Source organism: Protopterus annectens, chromosome 8.part0, assembly GCF_019279795.1.
Source record: "Protopterus annectens isolate FY-2018-M chromosome 8.part0, PAN1.0, whole genome shotgun sequence".
NCBI lineage: Eukaryota > Metazoa > Chordata > Ceratodontiformes > Protopteridae > Protopterus > Protopterus annectens.
Window position 1 is genome coordinate 661,477,639 of NC_056741.1, and position 24,291 is coordinate 661,501,929.

The following is a 24,291-nucleotide window of genomic DNA, read 5'->3' on the forward strand; positions in this document are numbered from 1 at the left end:
GCAGATGAGGGTGGAATCATCTGCATACTGTATAAGAAAAGCATACTTGGTGGCTGTAAATAAATCATTGGTGAAGAGTGAAAATAGAAGAGGACCAAGGATGGAGCCATGGGGAACATGGAGTGCAACAGGAAGTCAAGGAGATAGGTCATTATGCCAGAAAACTGATTGTTGGCAGCCAGTTAGATAGCTGTGAAACCAATCAGTAGCTGATTGGGAAACGGATAGGTTAGTGATAACAGAGATTAGTAGTCTGTGTGAGACCATGTCAAAAACCTTAGATAGATCCAGAAATATAGCAGAGGAGAACAGGCCATTACTTTTATGATGAAGGATAGCATTAGTGAAAGAGAGCAAGATGGCAGTAGTGCTGTGGTATTGCCTATAGCCATGCTGTGTGCGGGAGAGGAAGTTATTAGCTAAGAGGTAGTCTAAGACATGAGAATGAATACATTTTTCAAGTATCTTGGAAAGTGGAGAAAGGATGGCTGTGGGGCTGAAATTGGAAAGTTCAATGGAGGCGCCACCTTTATGGAGGGGAATGATGTGGGATATTTTCCACAGTGTGGGGACATAGCTTTCTGATAAGGACCAATTAATTAAGATAGAGACTGAATAAGCTAGGGCTTCTGCTGCTATTTTTACTTATATATATTATACCAGGAATGAGATTGCCATTTCTTTGAATAATCTCTTTTCTCTGAGGTATGGTGAGCTCAGAGTCAGTGTATTGATATGCATATATATATATATATATATATATATATATATATATATATATATATATATATATGTATATGGGTCTACCTGACAACACCGACACATCACAACACCGACAACAAAATCACCGGCACCACATAACCGACAGTTAACAAACACGAAACCTCACATGCCCGACACACCATAATAACGACAATCAACAAACAAAACAAATCCCCTGTCCAAAAAGCACACACACAACACAAGCACACCAAAATCCTTACAAACCCACACTAAACCTCACATACACAACTATCTACAACCTTAACCCAAACCCTAACCCTAAGGTCCGTCACTATCGCACACTCACCTAACCCGCGCCCTAACCCTAACTCACTCAACCCGCCCCTAACCCAAAGACTATCACTACCGCACACTTACCTAACCCGCGCCCTAACCCTAACTCACTTAACCCATCCCTAACCCAAAGACTATCACTACCGCACACTTACCTAACCCGCGCCCTAACCCTAACTCACTTAACCCACCCCTATCCCTACAGACCATCAATATCACACACTTACCTTACTCGCACCCTAACGTCCATCACTACTGCATACTTACACAGTCTTTTCCCATGTCGGTGTTCTCAGTGTCGGTGTTTTCATCCGTCGGTCTTCTCAGTTGTCGATCTTCTGGCGTCAGTGTTCTCAGTGTCGGCGTTCTAAGCTATCGACATTGTCAGGTAGACCCATATATATATATATATATATATATATATATATATATATATATATATATATATATAAATATTTATATACCACAGCTATACACATAAAATGTATTACATATAAAAAAGAATAAAAATTAGCACTTTCAGGTGGCTTCCACCCTTCTTCAGATTCCTCACAATGCAGTGGCCAAAAGACTTTTAAATCCATCCTAGCCAATCAGATCTAAAGACACAATTCATCCAACCAATACATTTCTACAATCTCTGCAGCTATTTGGAATACAGTGAAGATCTCTCTCAGTCAAAAACTCCTAACATAATCAGCGTTAAACGAATGGTTTCACAAGTAAAAACATGTCTCAAAGCTGCTGTAGTGGACACACCCCCACTACCTCTGATTGGTCCTTGACTTAACACATTGTAATGTCAACAATTAATTACGGACCATTTTCTTCATATCAAAAAATAAAAAATAAAAAAATAAAACTCTTCATGTTAATGGCAAAAAATACATATAAAAAGCCTATTATTGCCAAAAACTATCACAGATAATATAATTGTCTTATGATGATCACAATATTTACTATTCAAAAAAAATCAAAAACATCATTAGGCACTTGTAAAAGTATGCTTGAAGCGATCTAGTGTGTACCTAACATTTAGGTCGAAGACAGGCTCATCCACTGTTGAAAGATGGTACTAATATTAAAGCTTCTTTCTAAGAAAAATATATAAAAAGGCACTACAGGGAGTGGCAAGAGCCTTCACTCAGGGGTGACAGATGCAGGCCATCTCTGGCAAAGCATCAAGTTCAGTCAATCATGTCATCTTAAGCAGACAGATACTGGATCCCCTAAGAATGACACCAGAAACTTTGACAATTGTTGAATCAATCATTCTGTGTTTGTATTGCGATATAATTTTGGGCAGCAGTAGGCTGCTGCTCAGGGCTAGGGTCATACCTGCCTGGGCCACATAATCTGAGAGCTCCACCATGTCGCCTTTCATGTAGTCCGAAGAGGTGCATCTCAGGTCATTCACACCCACAAGACAATGACAAAGTCATACTTGTACTTGTTGTGGAGTGATCTGAGTGCATGTGTTATGTGTCAGATTATGGCACATGATAGACAGCTGACTATTACCTTCTCCTTATTCAACCTAGTGAGTGGGGAGTGGGACATCAGTGTGTGTGTGTGTGTGTGTGTGTGTGTGTGTGTGTGTGTGTGTGTATATTTATATATATATATATGTGTATATATATATATATATATATATATATATATATATATATATACACGTGTGTGTGTGTGTGTGTGCGCATCTGTATATATGTATATGTATATATATATCTATATATATATATATATATATGTGTATATATATATATATATATATATATATATATATATATATATATATATATGGGTCTACTTCACAAGAGCAAAAACCCATAACACCGACGCCCACAACACCGAAATGTCAAAAGCACAAACGTCCACATAAACGACACTCACATGAACGACACCCACATGAACGACACCCACATACCCGATAAGCAACCTGATCCAATAAAGCCCTTTTTAGCCTATAAAATGAAGGGTAGCACCATTACGTAGTTGTACCTTGTCCTGCAGCAGACATGGCTGACTCAGTACAGGAAGTACCTGGAGTACTTGGGAAAATGTATAAAACATTAACGTCTCAGAAACGGAAGGAAAAACTCGTCATCGATGGCTATCTGTACCATCTGGAACGGCATAGAGAAACAAGAAGATACTGGGGCTGTAAGTATACGTGCTTCCAAAAGTTTAAGGGCCGTGCTGTTACTACCTTGCTTCCTGCTGGAGATAGGCTAGAGAAATCTGTGACACACAATCATGCTGATGACCTGGGAAAGGTTGAAAAGTACACTGTCTGCCATCAATTGAAAGTTAGAGAAGAGTATAGTCGTGATACCCTATGCTTATTAGTTCAGGATGCGGTACTGACTACATCCCTAGATATGATCCATGCCCAATAGAAAAGCACTACTACAACAGATAGGTCGTGTCAGACGGAGAATGTGTATGACTGACAGCAATGACATACTCACCCTACACAACATTGATTTTGATCTGTTTCCCCTAAAGACAGGGTGTTCCATTAGCAAGTACATGCATGACCCTACAACAGACAACACAGTGCTCCTATTCACAGCACTGAACAACCTTTATTTAGCAGGGCTAGCATGTGGTTACTTCATGGAACATTGTTCAGAAAAGTTGTTATAGTCCGACAGTTGTATAGTCTACATGGGCTAGTGAAATATGGAACATGCAGCAAAGCAGTGCCACTAGTATACTGCCGAATGTCCAAAAAATCCCTTAAGGCCTACAATTGCATGTGGCACTGCTTATTTCACCTGTTAACAGAGCATGGCTTTGAACTAGATGTGAAGTACATTCTCTGTGATTTTGAGATTGCTGTCTGCGGCTTAATGTACCTTGCGCACAGTCCAAGGGATGCCTTTTCAATTTTGGGCAAAACCTTTTGAGGAAGGCACAAGGTCTGGGATTGGCATCCCTGTTACAATAGGAATCCATTGTTCCAGTCATATGTAAAGTGTCTAGCAGCCCTAGCCTTCTTAAAAGAAAGTGAAGTGCAAACCACATTTCAGGCTCTGAAGGAAACATTCCCTGTAGAGGGAAAGGAGCTTTTAAAATACATTTCCGACTGGTATATCTATGGGAAGTTGAGGAAATTTAATACACGGACATACTCATCTGTGAGGTTCCCACAACTATTCCCCATAGCATTCGGAAATGTGTATGAGTTGAACCAGATGTTCCTCCCTTGTACACAGAACTCAGTTGAAGCCTGGCATAGTCGGTTGAAGTGTCTGTTAGGTACACGAGGTAACAATCTGAATGTACTACTGGCAGCATTGGTTAAGGAGCAGGACCATGCTGATGAACTCAGAGTCCGGATGTCGGTTGGATGTCTGCCCTCTCCGAAGAAAAGGAAGTTAATCATGTGCCATGAGCAGTTCCAGCGGGTGTTGGATAATAAGGAGTGCTACTCAGCAACTGAGTTTGTGAAATCTGTAGCAAAGCTACTGAAAATGTAGCAGGTAGGAGGTACCTGCATGGGCCAGTGATTGTCTTCAGTGTTAAGCAAATGTTGGTGAATGGGAGCAACAGTGGGTATTGCACAAAGAAGTCCTGGTGTGTGGAGTATCTGTTGATATTTACCATGTAGGGGGGGCCACAATTTATTTGGGTGGTGAAGGTAATATGTTGTCTGTGGGTAATATGCTACATGAATATGTCTATGCTCAGTGGTAATGGTTTGCACCTGTACATGCAGATGCCTGCAGAGATATCAGCTAGTGTATACATGATAGTGTACTCAGGGGACAGCTGAGAAAAGGATGTATTGAGCATGGAGTATGTTGTGCATGGCCTTTCAGTATGCTTCTCTTGTTACGGACAACTGTATGTATCGATATATACAATGTAACAGTGCCATGTGTGTGATAGTCTATTTTCAAGTAGGTACCTATTGCATTCTAGGAAACAGTGTTCCATAATGTGCTTAGCTGCATATCAGCCCATTCTATAGTGCAGAAACATGTTCATGTTTGCATGACTGTTGCTGTCTGCAGCTGTACGGGAAGTGATGTGTGTTTACTTTATGTCTACATGACATGGTGGGTCTTTGTAATTGCGAATGCTACCATAGCTGGGACCATGGTACTATGTTGCTGTCTATATGGAGTTCAGAGGAGTGCTTACACATTAAGACGGTGTATCGGACGTGGACAATGTATAACAGTCGTGGAAACAGTTCGTGTGCACATGTAAGAAATGATGTGGGCTCTGCTTTTTTTGGATTTGTCGGTATTCTGAATGTAGATGTTCTCACAGACAGTTATGTGGACGTTCGTGCTTTTGACATTTTGGTGTTGGGTGTTGTGGGCTCGGCATTATGAATGTCAGTGTTATGGTTTTTCGCTCTTGTGAAGTAGACCCATATACACACACACACACACACACACACATATAAATAAATATATATATATATATATATATATATATATATATATATATATATATATAGATAGATAGATATATTTATATATGGGTCCCCTTCAATTGATCAAACGTTTATAAGTTCGAACCACATATGGCCGAGATCATATGTTCGAACTTATAAAAGTCCATTCTGACTGAATGGAGATCTCCGTACAGAGTGGAAAGGGAAGATCTCCCATTTCCGCAATGTACTGCAATCTAGGAGTTGGTATATTGTGGGGGGCTATAGACATTTACTTTTGTGTTTTTTTTTGTTTTTTGTTGTTTTACTTCGGATTTCAAACTTTTACAAGTTTTAATATATGGTCTCGGCCATATGTGGTTCGAACTTATAAAAGTTTCATCTACCAAAGTAGATGTATATATATATATATATATATATATATATATATATATATATATATATATATATATATATATATATTTATTTATTACTATGCCATTGACCCAGAGATCATTTTAAGCCTAGCCATTTCATCCCATTGTAATACAATAGAAATGCTAGTCAATACCCAAGACTGCATTTATGGATGACTGCCCATGTTCAGGAGGGTTGTGGGCTCTATCCCCAGTAAGAATTTCCTGTGCCGCATCCACTCATCCAAGTTTCTCTTGAACAGTGTCATAGATGTGTTCTGTTTCACATGAATTGGTAGCCTGTTCCAAAGACGTAGCAGATGCTGGGAGATAAATTTGTCCATCCAGTATGCCCTATTTAAGTCTCAAGCCATATTTAGGCCCCTGGAATAGGTAGCCCTAGTCCCATTTGATTCAGTGATATGCAGCAAGTTCTTTAGGTTTGGGTCTTGGATTGCTCTATAGGACAGGAATAAGTCTGCCCTAAGAAGTCTATATGATACAGAGTATAGCGACAGGGACTTTAGTCGGTCTGTATAAGACACATGCTGGAGTACCGTGCTCATCTTTGTTAGAACCCTCTGAGTTCTCTCAAATTGTGCTTAGTACGGTACATGCCAAATGGGCAGTTATACTCACTCATGGGTCAGATAATTGCCATGTATAGGGGATTATAACTTATTTTGCTCTCAAGGCAATACCTTTACTGATCAAGAGTGCTATATAGAAAGCTTTCCTAAGCATAACCCTACATAGTGGTTAAAGTTAAGGTCGCAGTCAACTTGTAATCCCTGGACCCTTACCACTTCATGGGTACTTAGGGTATTGTTGTTGATTTGATAGTGTGAAGGGACATTGTTTGTGCCAAAGGGAATGATGATGCATTTCTCTGCATTTAGCTTGAGACTGCGACTAATATACCATTCGTTGGTCTGCGTCAGACCCTCTTGGAGTATACTGACATCATTTGTGGATTTAATGATTGCACCTAGTTTGCAGTCATCTGCAGACTTGGTCAGCCAGAACCCCTTAGTTTTGAACTGAACTTCTGAGAATTATATACCAAACAGTAGGAGGCCCAGCGCTGACCCCTGTGGGACCCCATTGGTAACAGGTTTACTGGTTGATGTGGAGTCACCCACTTTGATAGTGTGTGTCTGGTTTGTGAAACATTTTGCAACCTATCTTACAAAGAATATTGAAAGGACTTCGGTAACCACCATGAACTGATAACTGTTAAAATCTCTTTAATAAACTGAAATTTGATAAGTGCTTTCGGCAAAAGTCCCTTCTTCAGATCATAAAATTAGCAAAATAAAAATCAGTATTTAAATGCCTAATGTCCAATAAAAATACATTTCATTATTCATGGACCAATCAACATACTTCCATTACCATCGCATTTTGCCAATCAAAGTGGCGTTTCATGTTCTAACACATTGGCTAAGCAAATTATTTTTAACCAATCACAATTTGCCCCCTTCAAGTTCGATGCCAGTTTTGCATACATTTAGAGTGAACCAATAATAAAAGGAAGGACAAATGTTCCACCATTCTCTATGAGTTACAGACAACTTTTACATATTTACATATTAAGACCCAAGGCCCTATCCTTGAAAGCTAATTAACAGATGAAGACAAAAGCTTCATTTCATTGGTTAAACAAATAGGTAAATCACCAATTGTATCTCATTTTATGATTGTCCTGTCCAAATTCAGTGTTTCATGTTTATGCCACTCAGAAGCCATCCATAAAATGGATAATCAGTTAACAACATTACGATAAATCTACATATACAAAACGAAAATCACTTTTTTCAAGTAATCCCTTTGTTAATTTGTCAATTTAATGCCCAATTCTTTACAAGGCACATGTTCTCTATTAAAAAATGAAGCTCTGTAGCCACGGCAATACAAGTGCAACATGCACAGCCATAAAGCTGCATATCTATCTTTGTAAAAATTACTTTTTAACATGTCTTAACCATCTATTAAAAACATGGAGCGCCACGGCCACGGCAACATAAGCGCAACATGTACAGCCACAAAATTGTGCATCTTCTACTGCAAAAATTACTTTTTGCTAAGTTTATCAGTAATGCCTGAATGTGGGATTCTGTTGAAAACCTTTTCCAAGTTGAGGTATGTTGTTTGCACAGCTTTGTCCTCATCAATGGCCTTGGTCACATTTTCAAAAAAAAAATACCAGATTTAACAAGCAAGATCTGCCCTTCATAAAGCCAAATTGGGTAGGATCCAGGGTTTGGAGGTCACCTATGTCTTTATTTATGAGGTCCATAATGATATGTTCCATGGCCTTACAGATGAGGTTGGTCAGACTTATGTGTCTGTCATTCCCTGGGTATGTTGCTAGGCCACCTTTGTGTAGGGTAATAGCTGTTGCTGTTGTCCATTCTGCAGGAGCAAAGCCTGTGGTTAAGCTATGATTAAAAAGTATACTTAGTGGTAATGCTAGTTCATGATTTAGCCTGTTTAGAAGACAGCTTAGAACGTCATCTGGCCCCATGTTTTTTTTTTTTGCCTTGGACAAGGCTTTGAGGATCTGCTCTTCAAATATGTGGTGGAGAGGGGAGTTTGGGTGAAGATTTGTTGTAAATTAGGAGAGGTTGCAGGAGTGAAATTTTCACAAAAACCTATCCTCTAGCAGGTTTGCTATCTCTGTGGGGTCAGTGTGTGTGTGATACCGTTGGCCATTAGTTCTGCACATGCTTGGGTCTTACCCTTTAGGTTATGTACATAGCTGTAAAAGGCTTTATGGTTATCCTTAGTTGTACTTGCTAAGTTTCTCTCAAAGGAGCCCTTGGAGGATTTGACAAGTTACCTTATTTGCCTGCTGAGGCTGAGGAGAATGCTTTTCCATTGTTGAGGCCTTGCCTTTGATTTCCTGGGCAGCGGATTTTTGGGTTTATTGTAAAATTTGTTGATGCTGGATGTCCACCATGGTAGCTTATTTTTACTTGGGTCTCTATCTTTGTTTCTTTCTGGTATGACCAAGTTTATAGACTTATGCAAGTGGTTGTACAGGACTTTAGTGTGACCTTTGGCATAGTTACCACTTCCAGCTTGGTTGAGGCTTGGAATGCATTTATACCTTCACCTAGGAGGGTATAGTTTGCCTTGGTGTAGTTTTTTTAGTCTGATTTCACCATTTCTGAGTTCTGGTGTTAATGTTAGTTTGAAGGTGACTGATTTGTGTTAATTTTTTACTAATGAGGGTCAAATAGTTGCAGCAGTGCATCTGTTTGACATGTTGGTGAGACCAGTTCCAGCATGTTTGTTCCTCTTGTTGGGGAATAGACAATTTGTTCCAGGATTTTTTAATTAACAAAGTCAAGGAACTTTTGAACTAACGAGTTAGGACTAGCGTAGGTTTCCCAGTTGATGGTTGGATAATTGAAATCCCCCATAACCAGTGTGTTTGGTAAAATTTAGATTCTCTCCGGTTTAGTCAAGTAGGGTCCATGGGCGTCCTGACCGATGGAGGGGGATCTATAACTGGCTATGACTTAAATGGGGGTCTTACCTACCATAACATGGGCCTGAAGTAACTTTGTGGAACTGTCCAGTCTAACTAGATGGGAGGTGAATTTATCTCTAATATAGATTGAAACATCAGCTCCTTTCATTTTCACACATTCAATTTGCAGTCTAAAGGTGTGGAAGGCATTGTAGTCTTGCAAGACCGAAGTACTCTCTGAGGCCTTGAACCGGATTTCTGCAACTGCACAGACATCTACATCTTCAGGAGATAGAAGAGTGCAGTTTTTGGTTTAAGTTCCTAGCATTTAGCAGAATGCTCCTTATTTTGTTCTGATTGGTTAATTACATGGTGGTAAAGTTGTTTTTGAGACCTGGCCTAAAAAATGCACTATGGTGGAGGCAAGAGCCTTTGTCAGCCACCAAAAGCCTAGACATGCCAGGTGCAAACTGTCTCTGGCAAACCAGCGAGGTTTGTCAACCATGGCTTCCCAGATTGACAGGAGCTGAATCCACTTTGAATGACACCAAAAACTGAGCCAATTATTTAAATCAATCATTTTTTATGTATATTGTGGCATCATTCTAGGTAGGGATAGTATGCTGCTCAAGGCTAGGGACATACCTGCCTGGGAGACATACTCAGAGAGCTCAACCATGTCTCCCTTCATATAGTCCAGTGAGGTTCATCTCAGGTCGTTCACACCAACCTGAATTATCTCAGAGTCATGACGGTACTTGCTACTGAGAGACCTGTGTGCATGCATGATCTGATGAATCCTGGCACCAGATAGGCAGCTGACCGTGACTTTCTCCTTGTTCACCTACATATGTCTTTAGATAGGTAGCTGCATATACATAGATATTGATGTATCTCTAGATATAGATATAGATGTTAGATTAAGCCAGTAGGGTTTCCCTCAGATTTTAGGCTGCAGGAATAATTGTTCTGCAAAAAAGCATGAATAATAGAGAAGAAAAATATTCACTCTTTTGTGTTTTCTCTCTTTTCTTAGGCTCTCAGGACTCTGCAATGGGAGTCTTAAGATTTTAGTAGGGAACCCTTTCTATTTGATTAATGTAGAGAAGAGTCTGATAGTAAGTATACAATTCATCTTAAATAGGAAAAGGAAGTACTACTGGTAGAGTCTATATCAGGAAATTACACCTTGTCACCAATAAAGCTTAACCAAACTTTTAAGCTCCAAAATGCCAGTCACAAAAGCTGTCTGTTAAATATAGGAGGATGAAATAATCATAAGTATTTACAAGTTGCAGTATTTAAATACATACAGATTCAGTTACTTATATGCAGTAAGACATAGGAGTCAAAAGAGATTTGGGGAGGTGAGCCACAATTCATGTTTTTGATAAATAACAAAAAGAGAGATGTATGGATGAATCACTGCTGGGTTTCTTCGGAATTTTTTAGTGAGGCAATGAAAGAATATTTCCAAATAATGGCACAGAACAACTACCCACTAGAATTCAAGATATGTGCATAATTAACCCATCTACACATAATGAAGCTGAAATATTACTTGCCAACTTTCTTTTCTGTGTGTCAGTACCCTTTCCCCCTCCTCTGAGCAGACTACAATACAGCAAAACCCAAATTAATATACACTTCTCCAGGTTTCAGCACAGTACAAGAGGACTGCATCTGGAAGGAGAAGATACAAGTGCTACTGGTACTAGGCATTCCACCGTATGTACATCCCCTTGTATATTTAATCCATTGTCCGTCCATCACCCCACCTGCACTCATCATCTCAGTGCAGTGGGATTAGGGCATAGTCCATCACTTAATACTGTAGCAAAAAACTAAGAAAATGTGAACAAAATTACTTTGGCATTTTCATGCTTGGGTCATAGGTCTATAGTAAGGAGCTGACTATAGCATTCTTCAGAGGTCTTTTCTAACCAATGATTGAAATAGCCACAGTTTTCTGCATGCTCTAATATGGATCAGTCCACGAGACCATAGACAGAACTATGTGTCATACCTTGACATGCCATATGTATAGACCTGAGAGAGAGAGAGGGATAGCAACAGTGTGCTCAGCATAGGAGATAAACGAAATATAAGCCTAATACGCAGTTCGAATGACAATAAAACACTCAATATCTGAAAAGTTCTTTGTGAATGAAAGCACTTACCGGTTGTTTTTTGTTTTAATACATATTGAGTGTTTTATTGTTGTATTGGCTTTATTACAATTGGAACTGTGGAGATTTATTTGGATTTTTTAACTATAAGCCTAACTAGTTTGTATGAAAGAGCTGTCATAGTTTCCAAACTCTCAATGTGTCTTACACCATTTTGAGAGTGCATCAAATCTTTGTAAAGCACTGTTGGCCTCAGAGCTAATTGAAAGTTTGTAAATGGCTTTTACTAGGTCGAGGATGAAGTGGGCATTCAGTCAGTTTCTCAGAATAAGAGTGTTCATTTAACAGTTGCTCAATGACAATCACCAAGGATGGCATTTGTTCATGTACTGTTCCCCATTTTATATGGGGTGACTTGTGGATGTCCAATTTGTATTGGCTTTTTTAGTTCTTTGGGACAGCAGCCTTCTGGAGAGAAAACAAGGCACATTTTTTCCACCATTCTGGTATGAAGGATGTATGGTGATGTATGCTCACCTCTTACACGTATGTATGCTGACAGAGTGTTTCGGATACCTACATAGGCAGACCTTGGCATCTTATGCTCAGCACACCACTAGCATACATGGTGCATGTTTTTTTCTTGGCCACCTTGCATACATTGCTGAGAAATATCATGTTTAGCATATATGTATAGGGTGTTTTATGATTGCAATAAGACTATCTCTACACAACAGTACCATTCAAAAATACTGTCTTATACTGCCATTGAATTTATGTCCTTTTTCAAGGAGAGATAGGCAAGACATAATGGGAGTGAATTTATGAATACTCATCCAGTTGTCTTATTCCTTGCTAATGGAAGATAGTGTGTCACTTAGCTTGATATGGAGAGGAATTTTGTTCCAGAGAAGTAGTAGCCATTGTATGACAAGTGTGTATCTCCTCAGAGGTATCTTTATTTGCTAAATCAGATTCAGATGCCTTGTTCTATTGACTGTTGAACTGCTTAATTTGTAAAGAAATAAGGGGTCTTTGATGGCCAGGTTCCTAATGGCCCAGAAAGCAAGACAAAGACCACTCCTATTGAGTCAGTAGGGCACTAAATACAGGGACAAGGCCTCTACCTTCTCTCGGTAACTCAGGTCCTTTAGGTCCATAAATAGAGGGACAAGCCCTCTACCTTCTCTCAGTAGCTCAGATCCTTTAGCTCCATAAATAGAGGGACAAGCCCTGTACTTTCTCTCAGTAGCTCAGGTCCTTTGGGCCGATAAATAGAGGGACAAGCCCTCTACCTTCTCTCGGTAGCTCAGGTCCTTTTGGTCCATAAATATAGGGACAAGCCCTCTACCTTCTCTCTGTAGCTCAGGTCCTTTAGGTCCATGATCTTTTTGTCAGAATCCTTTGGAGTCTTTTCAACTGGTTGAAATGTTTAGTAAGATACTTTGCAAAGGTGACCTTGAATTGAATGGTGGGCCTGATCATAGGGATAAGGACTTCTTTGGATATGAATAAAATACACATTGCAATCAGCTGTGATAGACAGAAAGATTTCCCTACCACTATTAAAAAATGATGACCAAATGAGGGAAGGTTATCCACCTCATTTCAAAGTTTCTTCCAACATTTTCATTTTATAGTGGAGTATTTTCTAGACTGTTAGCAAAACAGAAGGTTTGTTTTCCAAATGCAACAGTGTTGAACTTTTAGTATTTAGTTTTATCCCACTTTCAGGCCACCAGTTATTTACAAATGCTCACTCACTTTGTAGCTCCTGTTTATTAAAAGGGGATTTAAGTATAGGAATTAAGTATAACACCCAGTTTTTAGTGATCTGAGTCACAGTGTCTCAATTCAAAAGCAAAAATGCAATTCTCCACATAACCCAACATCCTAGTCATAGGTGACTTCAGTGTGAGGCACTCTGATGTACCACTCACCAGGCTGTTACAGGAAAGGTCATGGTCTGTTGCCCATCAGTTGCCTGGATCTGACACATCATGGAGGCACCTCAAGTAGACATATGTTACAGATGGAGCTTTCAGAATATGTGTTCAGTGCATGAATGCCCCTAGCCATGTGCAGCATTTTAACATCACCAAGAATGATACCGCCATACAAAACAAATTATTGTAAACTTCTATAGATGGCTTAGCTTCTGAGATCATTCAAAAGGGTCCAATATATATATATATATATATATATATATATATATATATATATATATATATATATATATATATATATATATATATATATATTGCTAGGAATAGGCTGCGCCTATGCCCACATACATTGGCTAAAACTTTGTCTACATCAATAGTTCTTTTTTAGACATCAGTCCTGAAAAGCTTCCAACATAAAAAAAAACAGAATCAGGATAAAATACAGATATTTCTGCACACTGCAAGGAACCTTAGCAAAAAATTCCAATCCTAACAAGCACTTCTTACTCTGACCAAATTCAAACCATTGAGAGCATCCCAGCAGTGCCGAGTTTCTTATCCACTGTACCAGTTGAAGGCATTAAAGGTGACTGTGTCTCCATAGTTTTCAAAAACCACCTTCTCCGGACTAGTTAGGTGAGATAACTATCTGGAGCTCCTCTATCTTCACCTTACCATTAACAAGACTCCCTTATCACAACATGGCTAACTATATGACCTCTGTCTGTCCTGCTCAGCCCGTAACTCTTGTCTAACACTAACAAGGTCTGTATGCATTAAGCCAAACACCATATTCCTAGGTTAATTTCACTACCTTCCCCCTCCTCCCATTAACTGGAAGACATATGTATCCTTTAACATGTATGCTCACAGATATTTCTGGACAGCATCAATATAAACTTTCTGTACTACATAGTCTGCACCCCTACATACCTCTCAGCTATCCAGACTTTCACAGAATTTACAGATTTTTGCCTTAAATTTTTTGTCTGTTCCTCTTAAAATTTGTGGTTTTCTGGCAAATTACTTAGAACTGAAGTCACTAAATAATGACAGACATTTAGTTTTCAGGCTTCATATCCTTTAGAAAATGCATGCTGATGCAAAATCTGTTATTATAACAGCTGTTTACGTATATATAAATATATATATATATATATATATATATATATATATATATATATATATATATATATTTTTTTTTTTTTTTTTTTTTTATCCCTATTTAGACCTTTATCCCCCCCCCCCCCCATTATATTGGGCTTTGTCCAAATGTGTTCCACTAAGAGTTGAGAAGTATGCACCATATGGAAATCAGCATGTTAAAATAAACTGCAGTGTGGTTTAGTGGAATGGTCTTATACTACGTAATCCACTTTCCTATCCATGTGATACACCATTCAGAAAAGGGTGGGCAGCACTCATTCAGTTGTTTAATGGATGGTCATCTAAAATCCTTCATATTGTTGGCACACGTGACATATACTAGACTGTAAATAGCTCACTTTGGAAGCATATCAAATGTTTACTGCAGAGCACTGCACTGACATTTGTGATACAACATATACCTAAGTGTACAATGCTGACCCCAAGGCTATCTGAATCGAGACTCAAAACCATTTTTCTATTTCTGAAACATGTTCATGTTTAAAGGTACCTATAATATACTCATGCAGAATGATTCCATTATTGTAAATGTGATCCACCATACAAACTTCTACTTAGCCATAATTATCCTTTGGGACTAAATACTTTTTTTCTGAATCAGGCTTAAAAATAAGGGCCGTGCCTATAAAACTGAATGAAAATTAATGGAGTAATTGTATTTCTTTGTTGTTTTCCCTGTAACATCCATTTTCCAGAATCACATAAGATTAAACATTCATGTGAAGAAGGTATGCAGCCATGCACAAATACGTTTTAGACATAACAGCTCTACTGGTATAATATAAAACTATATTGAAAGTTTTTCTAAGGCAAAGTGAAGAATGTCCTTAAAGTGCATTGTTGTTTGTGGCATCTACTTGTATATTCATGTTATATCTCACAGTCAGGCAAAATATTACATGGAGATCAGCCTCATGTGTTACTCTGCATTGCTTTTTTAAGCAGGTCACATCCACATAATATATACCAGGATAGGTGGTACTGCATGGCAATATCTTCTTTTTCATGTATTTATAGGTGATGTAGTCTTATATAACTCATCATGCAGGTCTTTCGGTCTGTTCAAGGCTGTTTACATCTTTGTTAAAAGCAACCTTGAGAAGTAAAGTTCCATTCATCCTGTCAGTGTTTATCAGTCTTTTTCTTCTTTTGGCTTTTTCCCAGTTAGGGGTTGCTATATCTACATAATTTATTTACTTAACATTTGTTGACTGGGAAAGTCCAACTAGGACATAGCCTATTTTCAGCAGAGGCCTGGGGAGAAACACTCCAAACACATGTTTGGAATGTGGGAGGAAACCAAAACACCCATAGGAAACCCACACAGATGTAGGGAGGGCATGCAGACTCCACACAGAAGGCACTCCAGCCAAGAATTGAACCTGAGAACCTGTTGCTGTGAGGCCACAACTTTAACTGCTGACCCACTGCACCACCTGAATGCTTTGTGACTAGTTTTAAATGACTTAGTTTAAGTTGAGCAGCATTGTGAAACATTTCCTTTGGTTTTATCATTTCATGATTTCAGACGTGACTCAAATTAAATGTTTTTCAAATAGCATTCCACTGGTTATGTCTGGGTTATGAATTTTTTCTTCGTAATACCCCTCAGGTGAGAAATAATCTAGGAGGACAATTTGGAGACTTCTGCATGCAGAAAAGAAAAATGCCACTGAACAGCAAAATTAAAAAAAAAAAAACAATGTTGCATTATTGTGAAGCATCTGGTTGGCTGTGATGTACAGCTGACTACTGAATTTTAAAACAAACAAAAGCAGCATTCCACAGAGAGTACTTTTCTAGATAGAATTGTTTAGTACATCTTATAGCAACATGATAAATAATCAGAAATTATGCCTGTGTCCATGATATTATAGCAATAACCGACGCCTGGGTGTGGGTAATGCTGGATTTACCCACGGTTGGTGTGGTTTGGTCATGAGGGTGAAGCCCGAGTGGCCAAACAAAGACAACCGTGGGTAAATCCAGCATTACCCAGACCCAGAAGTGGGTTATTGCTATTATACAATAACATTATTTAAGAAAAAAAAAAATACTTTTCTTAAATAATGGCATTGTATAATGCCTACTTGCTGCCTTTCCGCAGCTGTCTGGTATTCTGCGGCAGTTCTGATGTACTGTGCATGCGTATGCTTACGCAGTACATCAGAGCTGTGGATGGAAGCAACGGAGAAAGCAAGATCTCCGTTGCTTTTTACAAATGGTCTCCCTTTGTTAAAGGAGTTTAACATAGCGAGACAGCTTTAAAAAAAAGCAACTGAGAATCTCCGTTGCTTTTTTTAAAGCTGTCTCGCTATGTTAAATCCATTTAGCATAGCGAGACAGCTTTAAAAAAAGCAACGGAGAAAGGAAGATCTCCGTTACTTTTTTTAAAGCTGTCTCGCTATGTTAAACTCCTTTAACATAGCGAGACAGTGTCTAAACAACAGAGATCTTGCGTTCTCCGTTGCTGTAAAAAAAGGCATACTAATGGAAAAAGTCCGGATGACTGGACCTTTTTCCATTAGTATAAGTCGGATTAACAACGTGCACGCTGACCAATCAGCATGCACATTTTGGAATATTAATGGGGGGGGGGTCACTGTATAATAAATCTTTCCCCTCAAAATGATCTCTGGAAGTTTGCACTTTAGCTTCCAATGGGCAGAACCTAAGGTTTTTTCGACAGAATCAAATTGTGTCCTCACATTTCAAACAAATATTCATATATTTGGAGGGAGTCATAGCTGTTACTAAAGAAGTGTACATGGCAAGCTCTTTATCATTAAAATGTTTTATAGTTGTAGCAGTCTTTAGTTTCTAGGCTTTAAACTGAAAATTTATAAGTCAAAGTAGACATAGCAACTATTACATTTATATTATTTTATAAACAATTTGCAATATATCAGCAACTTCTCAAGTTACATACATGAAGTCAGTAGCATTTTGCTCACCCAGCTGATAGCTTTTATATGAGGCTAAACAATTATGTCTGTGCTGCTTGGTTGTCAAGATATTTAGAAAAGCATGAAATTTATGACAAATATTATATGCACAGCAATTAATATCTCTTTACCTGCACTAGATGGAAGTCAAATATCAACACAGTTGTGTTTGCTATTGCATAAGCTTTAAGATAAAATATGTTAATATTTTATATATAGCAAGGTTTTAAAATTATTAATGTAATTATAAGCAAGCAATATTTGACTCCTAGAGGTGTCAGTAAAATGTAACTGCAAAAGCACCTACGGGCATTGCCTGGCTGTAACGAGTTAAACATGCAATTCAACACAGTTAAAAATAGAATTTTTTTGTTCACTCATTTATTCAGATAGTAATCTTGTGCATATTGTAGCAACTAGATATTCAGCGATATCAATGCAGATATATTATTACAGCTGATCAGTTCAATAGCAGTTTATAAAGCAAATGGAGAACCAGGCCTTGTTCAGGTAATCCAGTATCGTTCATGTATTGTTCATGTATTATTCAGTGCTAATCACATATTTGTATTTCCAGGACAAAATTGATGCAAAGCTAGAACATGCCTTTTTAGACCTGAAGAAGGCAAGAAAACATTGAGTGTTGGAAAATGTACACCACAACATATCATCCTTGATGTTGAAGATGATGATACTGATAAGATTCAGCTGCTATGCTTCATGGAATAAAACCACAGATACAAGATCATACAGACAATACCAATTTCCCAGCAAGATTTTGATTATTTTCATTTTTTTCATATTTTTTTATTCAAATGTTAAGTGCCTAAGGCATTGTTGTTGTTTTTGTTGTTGTTACTCTGTTCCTCATAAACACATTGTTCTAGAGAATAGTTAAACAAAACATTTTATTTATAAGTTGTCATTTATAGAGCATCTGTTCGAAACAAAAGTCTGAAGGATTTTTTATTAAATGCATATTTTATTTGTTCTATTTATTCATTCCAAGGGAAATAAAAGCAAAAAAAAAAAAAAAATAAGTGCATGCACCCTATAACTTGAATGAATAAGTACTTGCACTAAGTTGATTAAATTAAATTATCTGTTCCATTTCTGATGTTACTTTGCCCTTGTATGTTTATACTTTTGCCTTTGGGCTGGGCAATGACTGAAATTTGTCCTTAGGATAAATCCACTTCCCAAATAACAAGTTTTAAACAAAAGAACAACAATTAATAAAATGACCTAAGAATGAAATAAACAAGATGAGAGCTGTTAAAAAAGGGGTTGATATTCCTAAATCACACATCAATTCTGTCTTGCCTTTCACTAAAATAATATTAATCCAAAATCTTCTGGGCCATACACTTACATGCATATGGTTTTCCATGTGATGCCTCCTGTGGCAAAAACAATGGTCTTCCTTATTTTCCTTGACAATGTAGTTTTTCTATACCTTTTCTCCATCCCAAGAGACCTCTGTTGTTTACAGCCACTTGGACATGACTTTTCCCTTACCAAGTAGATCAGTTTTGGGCCTGTTAATCCAAAATGTGATAATACCCATGGAAATCACTCTCTCATTTCATGAGAGACAAGAGCAACTCCTTAATCAAACAGACACTCATTATGAATAACAGAAAAGGGAGGCCCACACTACATAAGTGCGATTATTTTCTGATAAGGTGTGAACATTCTGTAAAATGGAACTCGTCAAATTCTTTCCAATTGACCAGGTAGGCTAACTAGATACCCTTTTGAGCATTTCTCAACCCCTTAACACACTACACACACAATCCCTGAATTAGAAAAATTATGTATGTTGTAACCCTGGAAAATATCCCTAGTATTGCCAAGTGAACGTGTATGGTCTTAATGGCCTCATCAACCATGCATCTGGACAATATATAATGAGCAGAGAAGGTGACCACCTCCTCTCATCACTTGTTAACATCAGACAAAAAGACCAAAATGAGTGGTATACAGTCGCATTAGATTTTTTTGGTGTTATACAGCCAATAATTGCAGACCAGGAACTACACTGCACTTTGCCAATCAGCTAGAAGTGAAATAAGGATTCTGGCAGTTTCTTGTGTGCAGCTGTGGCTAGTCTGTAGAAACTTGTAATCTGTAATCAAGAGACTATCAGCTAGATTGTTAAATAGCATGGGTGAAGGATACGTTCATCTTAATGCTGTGTAGGACAAATAACATAAGGAATCGGTAAAAAGATATGTATTTGTGGATCTTTTTAATAAGTATCTGCACTACTTTCTGGTTATCAGAGTGAAAAATGTCCTTTTCGTTAGCAATTAGCTTAAGCTAAACTATGGAGGTCACTCAGTTTGGCTTGAACTCTATTAAGGTAATGTTTTTATTACACTTGACTGACAAAGAATCTGGCCCCATGGCTAAAAAAACAACATCCCTTGCAGTGTGTCCTCATACCTAGTCTCCTGCTGCATTAGTCAATAAATACAATGATGTGGAAGAAGGCTATTTACTTTGCCAGATGGCAACACCAATGCACTGAGATTGCAATTGTCATAAAATGCAAAGGTCATCATTTACTCTGGCTGGAACCCTTATTCTGTGAGGTTTCTGACAGCCAACTTTCTATATGTTGGCAAGGGCCCTGGTGAAAGTTCTTTCTAATGCAACTGCCCTGCAGGCAAAATTGATGAGTCTAAGTAAATCTATGACTTCCAGTATTTGTACAATCCTCACTCTAAGGAAAACCTCAATGCCCTCCCTTAAGCACTATAGCTTACTCTATGAGCGGTGAAAGGTTGATGAATGGGTATTAATCTCCAAATAACAAAATTCCATAGGTGATTGAAAGCATCCAAGCCCTCTTTTGCACCATCTCCTCCTTCCTCGACTACCAAGAAGTCACCCAGGTAATGCACTACAGTTTTCCACTAAGATCTTTGTTGTCAACACTAATGGAGGGCTATACGAAACCTCTCAAACACAACATAAGCTGTGCACAGCCAGAGAGCATGGCAGTTTCAAAGAAAAATTCACCATCAAAATGCCTCCTAAGGAGAGGCCACTCCTCCTCCTGGATCTGCAATAAATAGAAAGCAGTTCAATAACAAGCTTATCCAACCACAAGTCAAGAATTGCATTTGCCAGCAAGGATATGCAATCAAAAAGTAAGTTGAACTTAGTGCTCTGACTAAGCATAGTATATTCTGCAACCATTTTAACAAGTTTATTTTTTTTTATTTTAGAAAACATTGATAGGAGTAGGAGGGAAGGTAAACAGGATTAACCATTTTCAATACAGGGAATTGGCATTGCCAGATATTTTTAAGAAGCTAATGTTCAACTTGATTTGAATTATATGATTTCCATTAAAAGTGCAAAAAAATCAAGTATAATAAGATTAGGTAAATATTCAATGATGTCTGTATGTCATGTGACTGTTTTACTTGGAATTTAAGTGCTTGTTGGTTTCACCTGGGTTATTTTTAATAAAATATCTTCCTGGATGTGAATGTTTGGTGTTTTGATCAGTAAACCTTCTGATAATGGTAATGGCACCTTCTAAGGATGCATATTCCCTCTTAATGTGATCATTAACAAATGTAGCTTGAGGAAAGGACAAATGGTGGATAAGCCTGAACCCACCTTTCATTGTTTTGGGTAGAATCAAACCCAACATCCAACTGTCACAGTTATGGAGTCTGAGTTTACCCATTTGCTTCCTGCCAAATGCTGACAAAGTGACCATTAAGTTTTTAGTACACTGATGCCTTCTGGGTCTACCAAATCAAAGACACCCTCAAATTTATCTTTAAGAATTTTCTCTTTTACATAATGATTCTATCCATGGCTTTGCATATGAGACTGGTCAGACTTATGGGTCTTTAGTTGCCTGGGCAAATAGAAGCCCCTCCCCCATTGTGCAGTGGGATGACAGTTGTACTCCTCCATTCACACTTGGAATTAAGCCTGTCTGGAGACAATTGTTGAATAGTGATTCTAGTAGGCTTGACAAGTCATCCATAATGTTATTTAGGAGGCATTCTGGGATACAATGCAAGTCTATCAGTGCAATATCCCTGGCCTAGATAGTGCATTGAGAACCTACTTCCTAGTAATAGCTGGAGAGTTTGAGGATTGACTGGGCAGTGTAAAACTGGAGTTAAATTTATCAGCCAGAATATTTGCTATGTCCCCTGCCTCAGTATAGCTGGCTCCATTCACAAGTAGTTCTGCACATTGTTGTGTGTTGCCTGTGAGGTTGCAGACATTGCTGAAGAATGCATTGTAGTTGTCCTTTGCCAGGGAGGCTATTTTATACCTCAGATATGGCTTTGGTAAACTTGATTAGTCTTTTAGATGGCTTGTTTAGATTGATGAGGGAGTTATTATCTTGATGAGCGTAGCCCTAACTAATTGTGGCCATGATTTTATTTCTTTTGTCACACAACCTATTGAAGTTGGGATTCTACCAAGATGCCTTGCTTTTTGAAGATGTCCTGTGCTTATTACGGGTAGGTACTGCTGTCTCTATGCAGCTATTCAAATGACTGTTAAGGGGTTCTGTGAAAAGTTCTGCACAGGCAACATAGTTACTTGGGTTTGAGGGGACTTGGAATTCTGCTAGAGTGTCACTTAATAGAAGTTAACACTATGATAATTCCTAAAGGTTCCAAGGTTAACTTGGGTCCTGGGTTTAAATTTTATTTCAAAGGAGGCAGCTTTATGGTTCAACATGACTAATGAGGACATAACTTCAGAGGTAAAATTCCCCCACGTTTGTGAGAACAAATTCAAGAATGTCAGTGCTACTAGTGTTTGTATGGACCAGCTGGTCCAGGATGTTTGTACTGATAAATTCTAAGAATCAATGGACCTGTATGTTTAAGGTCATGCATAACTCCCAGTTTATACTGGGGTAGTTAAAGCTACCGATAAATGTGGTATTAGGCTGAATGGGGAGAGTCTCCAGTGCATTTAAATATGTGGTATGAGCTTTATAGGTCATAGAGGGGGGATATATAGCTTGACAAGATATGGCATTCCACTTTTGTTATGGTAAATTGGACATGGAGAAGCTCAATATGTCATACTGTTCGACCAGCCTTGAGGTGCATTTGTGTTTTTGCAAATTAGGACAACTCCACTATTTGTCTCTTTCATGCAGTAGATAGTCTATATTTGTGGATGGCACAATAGCCCTGCACTGTTGGGGTGTTCTTCATGATTTGAAAGCTTATCTCAGTAACTGCATAGGTGTCTATACTCTCCAAGTTAAGGAGAGTTTAGAAGGATAGGAGTTTCTTGTTTAGACTCACACTGAGCAATAATATCTTTAGATTACCTTGTGTAGGTTTAGCTATGTTAGAAGGTTTATCAGATTGGCAATGCCTAAAAATGCACTGTGGGGGTGGACAAGGTGCTAGCCAGTATTCAATAGACAGATAAATATTGCACCCACTTCAAATTATACCATAAACTAAGCCAATTATTAAACTCCCTTATCTTTTGTTGGTATTGTGGCATCATCCTTAGAGAAGGTAGAAAGCTGCTTAGTGTTAAGCCCACATTGGCCCAGGACATATAGTCTGAGATCTCCACCATGTGTCTCTCCATATAGTCCAAGAAAGTATGTCTCATGTTGTTTGCACCCACAGACTATGACAGAGTCACAATGTTACCTATGGCACCTGAGTGCTTACATATCTTGTTAGGCCTTGGCACCTGATAGCAACTGACTGTGACCCTCTCCTTACTCAGCCTGGTGAGAGGGACATCACAGTGGAGTCACCCATGACCAAAATATTGGGTTGTGTGTTAGTATGCCTTACAGATTTAGAGGTTGAGACACCCTGTGATGCAGTGGAATGTATTGTGGTGGGTGTTGTTTTTATTAATTGTTTAAGAGATAGCTGAGGGTACTTATTTTAAGTGCACCATTTGGAAGGATTTTGAGGTCTCGAAAGATTGCATTTAAGAACCACAGCATATGTGGCTTTATTTGTCTTACTCATACTATGAGTGGTGGGTATAGTGTGTTACTGACAACCTGTCTGCTATTTTTAGTGTTTATAAGTGAGAGCTTTGCCTCCAGTGACATTGTGTAGCTACATCACTCAGATACCATATCAGTTTACTTTAGAATTTGGTGATTATTTGTATACATGAGATTACTGCTACACTGTCTGAGGATGCCCAAACTCACTATGTTGGCTGCACAGATAGGGTAATGCATAGCCATAGTTACAGATTCTAGTTATGTATTTTAAAAGGAGATGATACAAGAGAGTTTTACAGCTGACTAGCCATTAAAGTATAGACTACAAAATACTAAGACTAACAACTAGGGTGCTGCTCCTAAATGAGTAAATTAGTTGATCTATGCACAATATGTACTGGGAAAATTTCAGAGGAAGCTTTTATAGTGAAAGTTTCAGTTCTAAGTGCCTGCATATATACAGGGCACTGTCAAACTCTACTACATGAAGAGCAATGTTGTGCAAATATGCTTAAAGGCACAGAAACTGAATAAACAATCAAAATGTCCCTCTAGCCAAGCACCATATTACACTTAAAGCTGACTAGAGTGATTTCTAAGCCCAGAATAAGACCAGACAATTCCCCACTGCCACTGGAGTGCAGAGCTAATCCTTCTTTATCTTAAATAAACTCTATAGTAACAAATGTGCAGGAACAAAGTAGCCAACAAGCACGTGCAATGAATTACTGCTTAAGAAATGCTCACAAAGTGCAGAAATCAGAAAAAAAAA

The 24,291-nt window shown here is 38.3% G+C and overlaps 1 protein-coding gene across 2 annotated transcripts in view; it reads left to right on the forward strand.

Annotated features, from left to right (window-relative positions):
• LOC122808037 (immunoglobulin lambda-1 light chain-like) overlaps positions 1-20,993 on the forward strand; it is an 87,939-nt gene extending 66,946 nt beyond the window's left edge. For both annotated transcript variants that reach the window (XM_044079024.1, XM_044079025.1), the window contains one exon: positions 18,108-20,993. In XM_044079024.1, the coding sequence (XP_043934959.1) occupies positions 18,108-18,118 (11 nt within the window). In that variant the 3' untranslated portion in view covers positions 18,119-20,993. The remainder of the gene's footprint in view (positions 1-18,107) is intronic.
• Positions 20,994-24,291: the final 3,298 nt, after the last annotated feature.